This window comes from Aythya fuligula, chromosome 9 (genome assembly GCF_009819795.1).
Source record: "Aythya fuligula isolate bAytFul2 chromosome 9, bAytFul2.pri, whole genome shotgun sequence".
Classification (NCBI taxonomy): domain Eukaryota; kingdom Metazoa; phylum Chordata; class Aves; order Anseriformes; family Anatidae; genus Aythya; species Aythya fuligula.
Genome location: NC_045567.1, coordinates 11,307,758 through 11,324,523, shown reverse-complemented (window position 1 = coordinate 11,324,523; position 16,766 = coordinate 11,307,758). Strand labels below are relative to the sequence as shown.

The window sequence follows — 16,766 nt, the reverse complement described above, 5'->3', positions numbered from 1 at the left end:
AGAAGGGCTGGCTTGCATTGTCTGCAATAATTCTGTGGGCCAAAATTCACATCTTGTAAGAAGTTACACCTCAGAGGAAAGAACACTGGCAGAAGCAGTCTTTAGAAATTGCATTGGTAGAGCTGTTAAACATTACTTGCTTTATCGCAGTCTTTATTGTTTAAGAGCAGAATAATTATTGCTTGAGTTTAAAAAATGAACAAACATCTGGCAGAGACTAAACAGATCATTTCATCTACAAAAATAAGTAACTGAAAATCCTTCGAAATGTAAAAGCATATGCAATCTTATGACAGCTGTTACTGCATGCCCCAAATATGGTGATTAAGCAAAGTGAAAATCCCCTTCCATTTAATTGAGACTCAAATAATAACATACTAGATGCTACTTTTATAGATTCTCCTCATCTCCAAGCATTTGTTTCTGGAAAACTCTAAAATACAAGTGCTCTGCATCTGATTTCCAGAGGCTTTAGTTCATGGCTGACACTTCTGTGTGTTCAATTCACCACCAGATGATACTACAGAGCCAGGAGCTTGTCTATCTGTCTATTCTGAAGCAAGAAGTATAACGTATTTCAAAAGAAGTGCTTACCCTTTCTAAAAGAAGAGAGGGATGTTTTGGATATAGAGTATTTTAATTTATTGTCTGCAATCACGTGATTATTATTTTAGCTTCTTAGTTCATTTCTTTTGTACTACCAGATGCTATTTTTTGCAAAGAAAAAAACTCAATTATAGTAGCAGGTATTCACTAAGTGAATCATGCAGCAAATACTCAAACACAAATTATGCCTGCTTACCTTGGATTTAGCATGCCAACTGAAGTGAAGATTGTTGGTCTCGCTGGGTATTAAGAGATTGAAGGACAATGCGTAATGATTAACAACATCATTCCTCACATAAGATAACTCTGCATCGAGACCTGTAATAAGAGCAGAACAAACAAGGAAAGCAGTAAGAGAGCAGGACAGATCCAGCAGCACCACACCACAACAAAGCAGCTCTCAGTACCACCAGCTCCACTCGTTGCTTGGATGTTTAAGCACATACTTCCTCACGTCCATAAATGCAATTGCACGTTTGGAGATCAGTGCTCACACGTCAGAGTGCTTCAAACTCCTGGGAAAGCAACAATTTCACAGAGATGCCGCAGCCTAATAAACAGGTAGAAGCTGGAATGTGGTGGAAGGAAACAAGACTTTTCACACGATGCACTACCTCCAAAAGAGCCCTTACTCCACTAGGATCATTACAGACCCTCATGAATGAACCTCTGTCTGCTGCTGGGAATCACATGTCCGATTTTGCTTTTATTTACAACTGTGTACCCTCAAAACAAACTGCTTTGGATTATCAGCTCTTTAATTGTAGGTAATTCCTCCCGGAATAGCCCATTTCTTAAGCACCCTCCAAACCACTGAGGCTGACAAACATGCACAATGGAGTCAACTTCAAGGCAATTGCATTGGAAACACAAAGCACGTAATGAGAAATGACATTTGTACACTAAGTAATACTAATGTTCAATGTCTACTGTTTGCTTTCTGAACATTTCAGTAAACCTAGAAAACTGAAAGACCCACAGAGCTATTTACTACAGAATATTAAAGTGCATTTTTTGTAAAAAAAAAAAAAAAAAAAAAAAAAAAAGCATATTCTGATATTAAACATCCTGAAGCTGCCGTTATCCCGTTATCTTTCACTGCATATATTCCAAGGACACAATGAACACAGGGTAGGACCCTACAGCCTGCCCTGGGTGTCATCAGCAATTAGAGGCAAAGCTGCCACTACAAATTAGCCCCACTCCCTGCAGCTGCTTAATTAATTGTCAGCTCCATATTCTCAGGCCAAAACAATACTGTTTGTAATCAACACCATCTTGTCTCATCTCGAGGCATCTTCTTCCACTGCTCCCTGTTCAATGCTACCCATGCCCAGCAAAACGTGGACACAGTAAGAGAACAGCCGAGCACATCAGACACAGGTGCACGCCCCAAGCAGGAGCTACGCAGCAGGAACAGAGTTCAATTAAAATCTTCGCAGTACGATGGGGAACATAAATAATGGAGCTAGTTTTATTACGGCTAGATAGTCAAGAAAACCGGAGAGGCTACCACTCCAACAAGACAGCGTTTAAGGCACCCTGAAGTTATTCCAAGAATTTCGGGAAGTACAAAAGGTTGTATGTTTTGGTGGTGGTGATTTCTGTGTTTTGTTTTTTTTTCTTTCTTAAGAAATAGAACAAACTGTGTAGACATGCTGCATTTGATGAAAGGGAGAATTAGCTTAAGAGAAATAATTCTTCCTGTTTTGTGCAAAAACTGAGCGCAGATCAGGGCAGAGTGCTAAGTGCTTGCTTATTCCAGCACTTGATTTAATCGACCTTGCTTTCACAAGACACAGAAATACAGCCAAGACATTCTTCTTCCTTCTTGTTACTGTTAACCACTTTTATACCCTGCTGGCTCATTAACATCCTGAAACAACCAAAACCCAAGGGTATAGAACCACAGATGCAGAGGGGGAGAACCCTAGAGACTGGATGTACAAAATGCATCTACCGAATGGAGCAGTCCGAAGGAGGCACACACTCAAACAAGATCCTGAACAGGAAAAGACACATGTGATCCTTTACGTGCTGCCTATAGTCAGCCTGAGACAGTGTTAAGTTATATATATAAGTAAAGGTTAAACCTCATCTCTCCAATTTGCCAATTTTTCCACTCAAGAATTAATGAGAATTACAAGAGCGCATCCACCAGTAAAACACAGAGGAGGGGGGACAAGCACACATCTACCTTGAACCAAAATTAAAACTCTGAAAGAAGACAAAGAGAACTTTCCAAACAACTGACCCACCTAATTTCTATGTGCACACACCCACATACATGAAACCTGCATCAGACATAGACAACATGGACAGGTGCGTGTGAAAGAGCTCACAACTATCTGATACTTGCTCTTAGATCTGAACAATGGGAAAATTTACAGGCATAAACTGATTAAACAAAAGTATTTATATTAAACCCAGTACGTACAAGTTACTCCAATAAATTACAAGGACAAAAGAATTAGCAGGTGAAACAACGCAGTGGAACAATGAAATTGCTTTCGGAATAAAACCGTCTTCTCTCGCTGATAAAGGGTCTTGCCAATGATTTGGGGTTCAAGAAAACGATGGTTCAGAACTTGTAACATGAGATTTTCAAGGTGACAGTCCCTGATTTGATATAACCCTTGTAGAGAAACTGATTATAGGAAACGAACACGTGCACAGCAATAAAAGCAGACATTATAAAAGTTGGCCTTTATAAAAGTCACGGACAAGGCTCCTTTAACTGAAGCCAGCAAACAAATATCTTGATGTGCAATGTGATCTAAGGGTGTACAAAACCAAGTTACCCTGCAGCAGATCAATTACATCTTTAAGCTTTAATAGAGGGAGCACACTACAATATTGAGTAATTTCATTATATAGACTGCTAGTGTTTTAATGCCTGTACTTCCATAAAAAGCTAGATACTAACAAGTGATGTTGATTACATGGGTATAAAAGCATTATTAAAGAGCAGCATGAGAATCAATGTCAAATTTTATTGCTTCAAAAAAATTATGCTCCAATTAAAATGCTGGCAAATAAAAATAATTTAAGAGGTTTCCTAGTACAGCTCTTAATTCTTAAACAGAAATCTGCCTGGCTCACTGGACTTCTATGAAGATGGATAAATGCACGTCCAAATGCTGAAACAGAGAAATACACAGGAACAATCTCACTCCACATGAGTTGCACAGGTTCTTTTCTCTCCAAAAAAAAAAAGCCACGTGGCACAGCCTGCCAGGCCCCAGCAGCCACCCCGTGTGAGGACACCACAGCAAACTCCTTGGGTGAGTTGCTTCCAGCTCCTCTCTTCCCACAAATTCGGATGAAGAGGACAACGCTCAGCCTCACTGAGGAGTCAAATAGGTTTGGTTATGTTGAGTACTGGCTGTGAACCACTCCTGTGCAGTTAGGATTTTTGTTCTTAGTTATCTACCTACCTTTTTACACATGGTGAAACTGTGCTGGCCATTAAAACTGATTTAGGAGTTTGCAGGAAACTCTTGAGGCTCCATTACCATGACAGTTTATTTAATTCAGAATTGCCTTTATTCTGCATTTCACCTTTTTTTTTTTAATTCAGACACACATACTCGCATCTACATGCAACATTTAAACCTTCAGCAAGCCAAGTTCAGGAAGTAAAGCTGGCAAAAAGCTGATGCAGGTTCAAGACAACAACAAAAACACCACAGGGGAACACTTCTCAGTCAGTTTAGCTCCCTGAGTTGGTGAGGATGCTCAGAAGCACCACAAATGAAGGGCAAGACTGCAGCAACAGTAACCTAGAGCTTATGCTAAAATGTTACTGTGACCTTATCCAGATAAAGGTTTTTTCCCCCCCTTCTCCAAACCACGCTTAGAATCCAAACATGCAATCTCAATTTTTGATGTTTGCTTTTTTAATGTGTAAGTCTCTTTCAAACTCAGTAGCAGTGTAAGACATAAACAGCCTAGGTAGCAGGTTGCTGGGGAAAAGAAGAAAGAAGATTAGTTTTCCAAGTACCTAAGATTTCAATAATGCCTAACAAAGTAATAATGCTCCATGAAATCATACTGACTGACACCATTTGGAAAAAATAAATGTAATTCTGCCAGATGACAGGCTCCTCCTATGTTAAACTCTCTCTCCACCTCGCATCCTAAGTAGGGCAAATACACCAGAGCACACAGAACCTCCTGGAACAAGCCTAAATTGGTATGTTTTTGCAATATGCAGTGATAAAAGGAGAAAAAGGCTGTAGAAGAAATAACAGGATGCATTACAAACCACTACAGACCATGGGAAGCTCTTCAATAATGATTTTCTAGCCAAAGTAGTAAAACTTAAAGAAAAGGGAGGAGAACCTTAAAAAGAAATACCAAAAATTGTTGGGTTACAAACTGCAGGGGAGGAAAGGCAGCTTGGCGGGGATGCCTCCGTTGGGTTAAGCAGTACATTGGCCATCGGTGAACAACTTAAAACATCGGCTGCGGTTGTGCTTTGGCAAGCGTCCTTGAACAAGCCCATGTGCACAATACCAAGGGATCTAGTTTCTCATTACTGGGACCTGACTAACCTACACCAGCTCACGTGAGCTGTAAGACCAATGCTTTGCTTTCATTTCAAGGCAAAGCTGACACCCTTTTACCCAGGCAACCCCTAAATTTCATTATGGACTTCCACAACTTCGTACCCCGCCAGCCTTGGGCACAAGCTTGAAAGAATAAATTAAACTTGAGCACAGACAAAAAGGTGAATTTAAGCAGCACCACAGAGAAAGTGTCATTCTTCTCGCTGTTTAACATAACAAAACATCTGAAGAAGCTCAGAAAGGAAGGGGAGAGGCTGATTTTCCTTCCCAAATGCAAAAGATGCTGGGCAGCCCTTGTGTTCACTACAAAATTGGATCATGTCAGTCTAGCAGCCTAACAAAACACTTCTTTTCAAACGCCCTTGTGCAAAAGCAGTCTAGCTTCAAGTCTTCTTCTCTCTCTTTTTTTTTTTTTTAGCACAATATACAAAAGAAGCTTGCCTCTACCAGCATGGGAAAAATTAGACTTTATTCTCATGAAGCAAATCTGTCCTACAACACGCACTAGTAGTAACACGTTTTCCTTAAAAAAGAGCCTGTTTCGGATAAAACCCCAAGCAGCAGACCTCAAATCATCCCACTGCAATTCTCAAATACCCTGTCTAAAAAAAAAAAATTAAAAAATGAGAGACTTAAAACAAATGTGCAGCACAAGAGTTAGGCAGACTGCTGTTAGACTAGAGCTCATACTCATATTGCAATAAGAAGCATCCCAGTAAGAGCAGTCTGGTAACAACAGCTGACACAACTGGCCCTCCCAGCTGCCTACCCAGCCCTCTGGTAGACTCCTGTCTGCGTACACAAATGACTGAAATAAATGCCAATTTTCTCAATATGCTAGTCTGTAATTTGTAAGAGTTTATGAAGAAACTCTTCTTTTCATGAAGAAACATAAACAGCTGAGAAATCTCTGCAGCGTGATGCAAAAATCACTGCAGCCATCACAAAGCAAGCCACTCTTGCTCCTGACTCACAGGCACCAAAATAAACTAAATGGAAAGAGCTGCACGGTGAAACAACTTCCTAGCTTTGTGTAGATGCTGCATTTCTCCAGGGCTTCGTGTGCTCCAGAGAACGATAGCTCGTCTCCTGAGGATCTCATCCGGGTCAGCCTCTGAGCAGAGCAGGGACGTGTGCTCCAGGATGAACATCCACGGGAGACGAAGAACCTCAGGCTTCAACATCCTTTCACCATCATCCACTGCCCTGGTCCGTGCAAGCTACGCCTTAAAAGCAAAGGTTTTTCACAGCACTGAGCAACTGAGTTTGTTGAGGGAAGGTACCATATAGTTCTGTCCCCTCTGCTCATCTTCACTCGTTATAAATGCACCCAAAGCTTGAAACGCCCGCCTCAGATCCTAAGCCTTGCTGGTGACTTCCACAGAAGGTTCCACACATACGCGCTGAAAGACTTCTGATATTTTAATACACCAGGCTAAGCACATGAAAACAAGGCTGTAAAATTAAAAATCAGCGCTTGGCGACAGAGACTTCTTTTGTAGGGTAAAAGAGAGCGCTTTCCCAGAGCGAGCCTTCCTAATTTGAATGTATTTAATTAGTTCCGCTCGGCAATCAACATACACAAGGCTGAAAACACAACTGGGAGTTAAATACCAAGGAAATCAAACACAAATTCCATATGCATCAGTTTCATTTAGAAAACAGTGAACTATTGGAAATGTAACACTAAACATCTGAAAATATAAATGGTCCTTACATCCTATTTGCACACAGCCAGCATACCCAACAACGAAAGCAGATTTTTAATAAAACGAGCAACAGATGAAGACCTCCTACTACATTTTTAGTTCTCCACGATGACACAACCTGCCAGTTATGGCTGCCAGTCGGGAATTTGGGCGGAAATATTTGCTTTTAAACATTGAGCAGGTCACAAGGCCCTGGGAAGGATGACTGATGACCAACATGCCAGTAGGAAGAGAGTAAAACCTCAGTATGAATATGAGGAAGCAGCAGCTTTTGCTTTCATAACCCAGGTGCTAAAGAAAGTCAAGGGACATGGCGCAGTGGCAAGCTTGGAAGACAAACCAGCAGGCAGAAACCTGCCAGTGCTCAGCAATACATTTTTTAACTTTTGCTTAGAAAGTTTCCTTCCCTGACTATTGAATAGCCCTTCCCCTAAGCCCTGAGACTTGGGAGAACAAGACAGAAGAATCCCCCCACACACACTTTTTCTTTAAACAGCTTCCCACCTCTGCATAGTTCATTGCCTATGTGCATCTCTGTCTCACCCAAGAGCTCTTTAAACCATTTTTCTAACCTTTCAGTCTGTGCTTTGCTAGAAAGGAACATCTTCTAACCCAGTACCACACACCTTGGGGAAAAAAAAAAGTATCAAGTGCACAGAAAAGGTCAGAAGTAAATTCATGGCTTGACACGTCAGCAAAGCATCCTGAAACAGGCAAATTCTTTCTGCAGGTGCTCTACATCAGCTTGCTCGTGTAACGTGGTGGCTGGTGAGGCTCCAGACTGAAATCCATTCTTACCTGGCCAGAAAACCTCTCCCAGCAGAGGCATACGCCCCACTGCCAACAGCACGACTGCTCTGTGCCTGGCCGGAGCAGAAAGTGTACAGACTGGTTATTTACACAAAGGGCTGGTACACCTCTGCAGAGCTAACTTTTCACCAGCAGGAGATGGCAGACAGTAGGCAAGGCTTTCAACCTAAGGAATTATTTTCCAGAACTTCAAGGTATGACTGCATCCTTGAAAACCAACCGAGACTCCATAGCAGGGGATCTGAGGAGGAAATTTCGCAGCAGCTAGCAAACAGGAAGGAAAACCCTTAGCTGAGAGCTCTCATTAAATCCTGACAAATATTCACTGACAGATCACCCACATTGTACCCTCCTGATGCTGTTTTCACCTAATTGATGCAACTCACCTTACAGATGCTGAATTTGCAAGTTCAGCACCACCGGCAAACAACATTTTTCTCACCAAAAGGCATTTGTAGAAGTCACGGAGCAGACCTTCAACAGGAAGCCTCCCCGTGGAGATGGCACTTGCTGAAGTAAAAGCAAGTTGAACGAGATGATCTCTAAAAGGTCTCTTCCCCACCCCAACCTTTCTATTATCCAGAATGAGGTTGGCAATTTTTAACTTAATCTATACCATAACACATTGAAGGCTCCTAATGCCCAGCTGCTTACCCTGCTATTTATCTCTGAACAATAGCAACAACTCCACCTCAGCAGCCTGTCTGCTTATTCTTCCTTCCTTCACTTAGAGAAAAATCTTCATTTTTCTGACAGATAGGCTACAAAGACAGCTGAGAAAAGGGTTAGAAGACCACACTGTCCTTAACTGCGAAAAAAAAAAAAAATGCAGTAGAATACAAGTAAACTGTTCTGAGAACACTTTTAAAATGACATTTGCTCGTTTGAAACTTAAAAGGAAAAGAAACCCACCACCTCTCAACAAAACCAGGAGTGGCTTTGCCAGGCCAGTGCACGTGAGTTACCTGAAGGGTTGAGTCCAAAATAGAGATGCTGAAGAGAAGCACGGCACTGAGATACTTGAAGGCAGGCAACAATTGGTACCAGGAACTTATGTATCTAGTACCCGAAGCAGCAGGCGAGGGTAAGTGGGAAGGCTGGGATAAGAATGGTGCAGAGACAGGGCTGGAGGTGACAGAGGGCACTCTGATTTGCTCAGTAAAGTTTGCTTTATGATTAAATTATGTACAACTTGATTGTTAGCACACGGTAGCTAGGCACATTTATGAAATAAAAAAGTAAATTGTTAGTAATGGCAAACATCCCAGATATCATCATTGTATCGAGAAGTTCCATGTGTTTCATTTGTTCCTTTTGAATTAGAAGGAAAGGAACCACTGGGACTAGATAACAGAAAGAAAGGTCCCACGCTCATGAACTGCCAGTGTGCGACAGAAGGTGTCTTGACATAAACAGCTTCAAGTGAAACACTCACAGGTATCACAAACCCTTTAGGATTGTTTTGCTGTAATCCTCCTGGCCAAAAGGTAACCACCTAACCAAGATACGCCATGAGTCACTTGGACTCACGAGCAGCGTGTGTTTGCAATATTCTGGTGTCACCTACCCACAGAAGCTATGCCACTTTTTTTTTTCCTTTTAGTTAGAGTCATCCATCCCCCTGCTGACAGTGATCCCAGCAGGACAAGCACTCCAGCTCAGCAGTACTGGCACCTTCTGAGCAGTGTCCCAACCAGCAGCCACATGGGCACGAGGAGCTCAGGAAGGAGTACCCAGCTGAGTGGAAGTTATAAAAAACATAAAACACACACAGAGCCCTTCCTCAATGCATCAGGCCCATTGACTTTGAGACTCCTGCTTTAATTCCGTGACTGACAGCACTGCCGAAGGGACAAATCAGCCTCTATGCCTGTTCAGGCACTTGGGAAGGTTTCGACACAACGCCATGACTTGGCTGAAACACCACCAAACTCCACCCAAACCTAAACAGGTCCCTTCACCTCCGTGGCGACCTCTCTACTCAGAAGAAAAATTAAAGCTCTGCAGCTTTCATTTTATAAGGAATTACTCCACAAGGCCACCAAGTAGCTTCCTAAAGGCCAGCACGTCTCAGAGGACAAGCACTTTTGGCTCACCAACCTCCTCGAACTCACCGTGCTAGCCCTGGCATCACGGCTGCAGCTTCTCAAGCCGACCAGCAGCAGCCCCAGCGCTTACGTTACTGCCCTTATCTTTCCCAAGCAGCATGGTGAAATCAATATACTGGTTAATTTAATTACGGCCATTCAACACCCGGTAAGTGGCAGCGCAATTCTAAAGCATCGCATTAGTTTCATGCTGTTGCTTCTGCTCCCAGATCTCCAGAGCGGTCAGGGCAAATATGTGAGTTATCCGCTTGAAAGAAGGACAAAGGCAGAGCTGGAAGAGGAATAATGCGTTTGAAGCCTCTGCCATCGCGCCCTTTGTACCGCCACAAGGCATTTGCAGGGAGCGTCAGCATTCATTCCTACACGGGATCTGCTGGTGCTGCTGCCATTCAGGAAAAAAAAAAAAAAGAAAAAAAAAAACTTTAATTCTTGAGGCGCATCTGATTAAATGAGCTTCAGCCTCCTTGCCTTCACAGCTGCATCCTGAGGTACAACTGTAAGTGCACACTGCTTTACTGGAGGAACTGCCTCCAGCTCAGGGCAGTCTCTGCCTTCCTCCCAGCACCGCGAGCCCTTCTTGCTGGCTCTTCTCATGCACACAGGGAGCTCTTTGCCTTCATTTCCCCTCTCTCGTTCCCATTCTGCCCACGAACCAGAGGGAGAAGGAGAGCACGTGCTCAAAGAGGCCCAACAATTAATGGTGAGAAATAAGACGCTGCCCAACCGAACGCAGGTGTAAAACCACAGGAGTGAGGAACGCAGCTCTGGGATTTTGTTTTCCTGGCAGGCTCAGAGGTCAGACTGCTCCCAAAGCCCCGACACATGAACATTACAGGAACCACACACGTTTATCACGGGACAGACCTGGGCCTCGCAGGAGTCGAAATGGTTTCCAGCATCCTCCAGTCTCAGCACACACGCTGGTGTGAGTAACCCAGCCTCAGAAACCCACCGCAGCAATCCAGGGGAGATCAGTGCAATTCAGACCTGGCCTTCCCTCAGCCCAACAGCCCTCGGAATGGCAGCAGAACAAGGGATTTCCAGGCAGTCCCCATCCAGGCTACAAGCTGCCTCCACAGGCTACTGTCAACTCCTGGAAGCACATTCCTCTGCTGGTTTGTAAACAGTACAAACATGGCATTATGCGACTGCTCACATCTCTGAAGAAAAAGCCGTCCGTCCGCTGCTTGAGCTGAGTAAATTAACAGCGAGGTAACAGCACGGAGAAAGGCAGAGGAACTCCAAATGCAGCTTGTTCTCATAAACCTCAGAACAATATTGACATGAACTGTGATACTCGGTAAATCAGACGGACAAGCATCCAAGCAGACTGGAGGGCTCCAAACCGAAAACAGATTGCTCAACTCCGTGATGCAAGCGACTTGTCCCAACCTGCTGCAGCTCGCCACACGCCAGATGTTGCTGCACGCGGCCTCGCGCAGCCCCACCACCCCTCGTCCTGCTGGGGGCTCGAGAGACATCCACCTACAGCACTGAAAAACCATCCGTAAGCACCTATCACCTAAAGGGCTTTCCAGGGATAGGTGATGAAATAGTTACCCTAACCTGGTGCATCCATTCCAGCAGCACACACGAGCACGCTTTGAGGCCAGCAGCAGCAGCTCAGTGTTTTGTGCACGGCGTCCGTCGGGGCAGAAGCTTGCTTTCCTGCTAGCGGTGTGCACTTGCAGTAAGCTTTTGAGTTCATTTCAAGTGAAAAAAAAATCCTTCTCATTTTGCATACACCATGCAAAAATCTACAATTCTTCAGTGGCAAGCACTTGAAAGGTAGAAAATGAAGATTTAGGAACGTTTGCCCAAAAGAACCAGATTCTGAGCTACAGGTCACATACCACACGGACACGTGCTTCAGGACCTCAGGGTACTCAGCCACCCGCTCTTCAGCAGACAGCTCATCCGTTGGGCTGCGGTGACAGCGGCACGTTGGTGGGTGGTTTCTGTCCTGGGTATCGTGTACAAGGTGTGAGCAGGCTTTGACCAAGGCTCTGAACCATTTCAAGAATCACAGGAAATGGGTACTTGGACGTCCCAATAATTTTAACATCCCAGCACACAGATTTTCAGGTCCCTTTCTTGCCGGGTTAGTTCTCCAAGAGGATCTCCAGTCGCTGCAAACACCACAAAGCGCTGCAGATGAGTTCCTTTTGCTCGCTGCCCAAAGAGCAACGTTAAGAAACCCGCTCCACGCCGTTAACTGGAGCCACCTGAGACAGTTCAGCAAAAGGCCACCGAGCTGCTGGAGGGCCTGGAGCCCCTCTGCTGCAAGGAGAGGCTGCGGGAGCTGGGGCTGGAGCAGGGGAGGGCCGGGGGAGCCCACCCGTGCCCATGGGTGCCTGCGGGGAGGTGCGGGCGGGACGGAGCCGGGCTCCTTGCGGTGGTGCCCAGGGTCAGGGCAAGGGGCACTGTGACAGATTTTGCATCAGTTTTGCACCTCACTTAACTAGACAGCCCCTTTCAGGCAGCTGCATGCTGGTTTCAAATGAATTTCTAGAACACGTAAGAGAAGTCGCATGTTAATTTAACTCTGTAATTAAGCAACAGCAAACAAAACCAACAGCACACCACACTCAGTATGAATAACCAGAAGAAACTAGGACAAAGCGAGTAACTTTGCAAACTCCCTGCAAACGCTGTAGGACTTCTGACTTAGAGATTCTCCTGCAATCACATCAGCCCCCTCCCTTTAGTACAGCCCCTCATATAAATGCGTTACAATAGCTTTAATTACAGGACCACGCGGTATTTTTTTCCCCACAGGACTTCAGTCTTGTTAATATTCAGGCTGGACCCGTCTCTAACCAGAACCAGAGCGGTGTTATCGGGAAGACTATCCACAAGACCAGTGTCACAGCTGACAGGTTTGCGGCCCACGAATAAAAAATACTGCAGGGACAGGAAGAACAGCCAGGAACTCACAGCTGAAACTCAAGTCTGAGAGAGATGCACCCTGAATGCATTAAATGCTAAATAACGCTATGAACTTTTAAAAGATCTGATCAATTCCTTAATAATTAGAACTGGCTACCTATATTAATGGCTATTTTTGACGTTACTTTCTAAATCTTGGTTTGTTATCTGCAAAGCAGGGATACGTGTGCCTTTATCACAAACCCTGTAAAGAAGAAGTGATGAAGCACTGCAGCAGACGAATACCACACTCTGATTTCATGGGAGGATTTGAATGGAAGTCACTAACTAAAAGCACAGAGCACCTCCTGAAATACAGCACTGATTTATCATCATCCCTGCGTGTTTAGCACCATGGCCCAGTCACTAGAACGAAGTGCTACAACCACACGGCGCCATTGTGCACGTGGAGGAAGCTGCTTCACCAGACTAACAGTACGTTTAGTTTTATGCACGGATTCACACTAACTGGAAAAAGAGATAACTGCCATCATCCACACAAACCAACTGCAAAAAGCTCCGAGGCACCACGCCGGCAGCGCTCGCAGACGTCCCTAAGAGGAGTTGTGGTGCTGTGGGCAGCTTTCCCCTGCAAGCATCACCCCACATCACCCCCATCTCGCACCTCTGGCTGCTGCTGCCACCGCTCAGGCTGTGCCCTGATCCTCTGCCATCTCTTCCTACCTCCATCCCACCCACTGCCAAGCCCTGCCTGGCGGGATCGCCACCCGGCACATGTGAAAACCGCAGCTTTTCTTTCCCATAGGCTCACAGTTTGGACGTCTGAGAACAAATTCCACGGGAACGGCAAAGAGATATTTCTGACAGAGGGAGCATCTGCCTGCCATATAGCAAGTCCTGCTTTCAGATCATGGGAATGCTGCAGCTTTTTCAAAATACGAATCGATCTCACACAACAAGACGAGCCAGTTTTCACCAGTTTTCGTCTGTAAACGTAAAGTTCTGATGATTTCAAAACGATTCATCTTGAGGCAGACACATGGTCAGAATCACACGGAGTAACGGTGGAAATCTGGCATAAACGCCCAGGGAAGCAGCAGGCAGTTCTCACTGTAAACCATACCATTTGTGCTGCCTCTGCTTCACAGAAAGAGCAGCCACGAATAATCTTAAGTCAATATTTCTTCACCTTCTGCGTAGAAGAGCCACAATCTCAATTAAAAACACAAAGAGCGTTTCAGTACGGCACGGAACTCCTCTTTCTGAGCAGTGCTCCCCCAAGCCAGTACAACCTGGCAAGCAGTGGGACCAGCAGACCTTACCCCAGCTGCTGAGGATGCTCCAGCTTTGCAGGGAGGATGCACTCTATCACAGCCTATGGTCAAATCAACATGTTTGCGTGCTTACATTTGCTCCCAATCAAGTTTGTGATCTAAACAAGCACGGGAGCGACATTGGGAAACATGGAAACACACCACAGGCTGTAGCAACTGTCTAACACTTGGGTTTCTTAGCACTTCAGAGAGCCTCAGAGTTTTCCCTTCAACCACAGCAAGACAGTAGCAAGGGACTGAGTTTGTTTAGAAACAAAAGATACAAGAAACTAGCTTTTATGTTTATAGTTTCAGTTTCAGTGAACCTCACAGTTTACTTGCACAAGCGATGTCATTTTCCTATCTACTGTGACTTGTCCCAGTGTCCACTGAACCACTGGCTTCCTCAAAGAAGCTGCAGGATCTGGAAAACCTCTGCTCACTTGGGCAGCTCACACACGCCGATGGGAGCATTTTTATCAATAAATTTGATGTAAACACACTACAGATACTACAGACCTGAACATTTTAAAGGAGCAGATTGTTTTGTCTTCAGAAGTGTGAAGAACTGGAACCAAAGCATCTGTGCCCCTTTGGGCTTTCTTCTGCGTGAGGAATACCTGCAGGTACCCGAGATTTGTGCCCAGATGCCCAACACCTTATCTGCGACAGCTAGTACGTAGGACAGAATACCCCAAAAACGCAATCTGTTCATCAGGATCTATAAACTGATATTTCTTCCAGAGCACTAGAAACCTGTTATTTCCATGGCAGACTCCAGTTTATCAAAGCCTTTGGGGTTGCGGAACAGATCATTTCATTGCAGATATTTTAAGTGATGTAAAACAGCTACAGACAACTTGAACACTAAGTGACATTAACCATGTTAGCACGCCCATAAGGGAAACTATGGGGTGCAATTTAACTTTAAAAAAATATCTTCCTTCCTCATGTTATGCTTAATGATGAATAATTGCAGTAGTGGACCAATTGAAGCCTGAGCAAGTCCATCTACGACACATTTCAGGCACTAGACTTTGGATAGCTCAAACCTTACCATTCAGTATTTCCAAGATTAATTACTTGTTTAGAGACTCAGCTAAACAGCAAGCCTGACTGTTTTATCCTCTATCTGCAACAGAGCATCTGGCAGCAAGCACATGCGATGTAAAAATGATGACAGCAGAATGCTAATCGCCAGAGCAAGCCATAAGGGAAAAAAATGTTTACAGCGTTATTCACCCCCTGGGTCCCCTGACTGCAGTCAGCTACGTGCTTACAGAGCCCAAATTCACTGGGGATATTTTTATTTTGTCCATTTGATGCAAAGGAAGTCATAAGCCGCTGGAAGATTTTGTTTTTTAGCTTACAGAGCCATAGGACACCTACTGAAAAACAAACCTCTGGGGATACCAACATACTTGTTCTGAGACTCCATCCATCAACCCTAAGCAAGCCAAAGCCCACAGAAAACAAATCTTTGTTTAAATCAGAGACTCTCCAAGCACAAAGCTACTACGAAAAGCCTTCTGCAGCGGGCCAGATGGGGGACTTCACAAACTGCCTCCAAGTCCTCGCGCAGCAATTGTCAGCCTGCCTGGAAATTAAGATTCCTTTCACACACGCACCCAATTATCGCCAGGTCTCCTCTCTGCCCTCCCGATGTCACTCACCGCGCTAATTAAATCCCGGGCCTCGGCTCATCTCCGGCGGGGTCACCCCGCTCCCAGGGCACATCACCCCCACTCGCTCCAGCCTAGGCAGCCCCCCGCCACCACAGCACGAGAGCCCAGGCACCTCCCCTCCCCTTTAGCCCCCCGATCCCCACACAGCCTCAATCCTGGGGTCCTGCCCATGCCCCCCAGCTCTCCCGTGGCTCCCCACACCCGACCAGCCCCACCGCCACCATCCCCTCCTGACCCCCACATTCCCCCAGCCCCTTCCATCCTCCCCCAGCCCCCCAAATCCGACACCCCCAACCTCACAGCCCCCCGCCCAGCCCCACAGCCCCCCGATCCCTCGTCCTTTCCCCTCCAGGTCCCCTCCAGGCCCCGCAGCCCCCCGCCGCCCCGGCCCGGGCCGCACTCACCGATCAGCCGCCGCACCTCCTCCTCGCTCAGGTACAGGCTCAGGCTGGGCCCGGGGCCGGCGGGGGGCCAGGCCGGGGGCCCGGAGCCCAAACCGAGGCCGAGCTGCCCGGCGGCGCCGGCGGGCAGCAGGAGCAGGAGCAGCGGCAGGAGGCGGAGGAGATGGCGGCGAGGGCCCCACCGCCGCCACCGCCACCACCACCGGCACGGCCCCGCCGCCGCAGAGAGGGGCCGGCCCCGCCGCCCCCCGCCGCCGCCGTGCTCCGGGCCCCGGCGCCCCGGCACCATCTCCGCGGGGAGGGAGCAGGAGGAGGAGGAGGAGGAGGAGGAGGAAGGAGGAGGACGGGGCCCCCCCGCCCCGCCGACCCCTCCTCACACGCCGCGGCCGCCAGCCCCCGCCCCGCCGCTCATGGCTGCGCCCGCCCGCCCGCCGCCGCCCCGCGCACGCGCGGCCTCCTCCTCTCCTCCTCCTCTCCTCTCCTCCTCCTCTTCCTCCTCCTTCTTTTCCTCCTCCTCCTCCTCCTACTTCTTCTTCTCCTCCTCCTCCTCCTCCTCCTCCTCCTCCTCCTCTCTCCCACCCGGCCCCGCCCCGCCGAGGTGCCCGCTCGGCGGCGCCCTCCTCGAAAGTTTCCTCCTCAGCACTTTTTTTTTTTTTTTAATTATTATTTTTTCA

General features: G+C 46.4%; 1 protein-coding gene across 1 annotated transcript in view; it reads right to left on the bottom strand.

Annotated features, from left to right (window-relative positions):
* RYK (receptor like tyrosine kinase) overlaps positions 1-16,766 on the bottom strand; it is a 58,438-nt gene that overhangs the window by 38,633 nt on the left and 3,039 nt on the right. Inside the window, exons 2-3 of the mRNA XM_032193250.1 lie at positions 16,096-16,198; positions 803-924 (exon numbers count right to left, since the gene is read on the bottom strand). Of these exons, the coding sequence (XP_032049141.1) occupies positions 803-924; positions 16,096-16,198 (225 nt within the window). The remainder of the gene's footprint in view (positions 1-802; positions 925-16,095; positions 16,199-16,766) is intronic.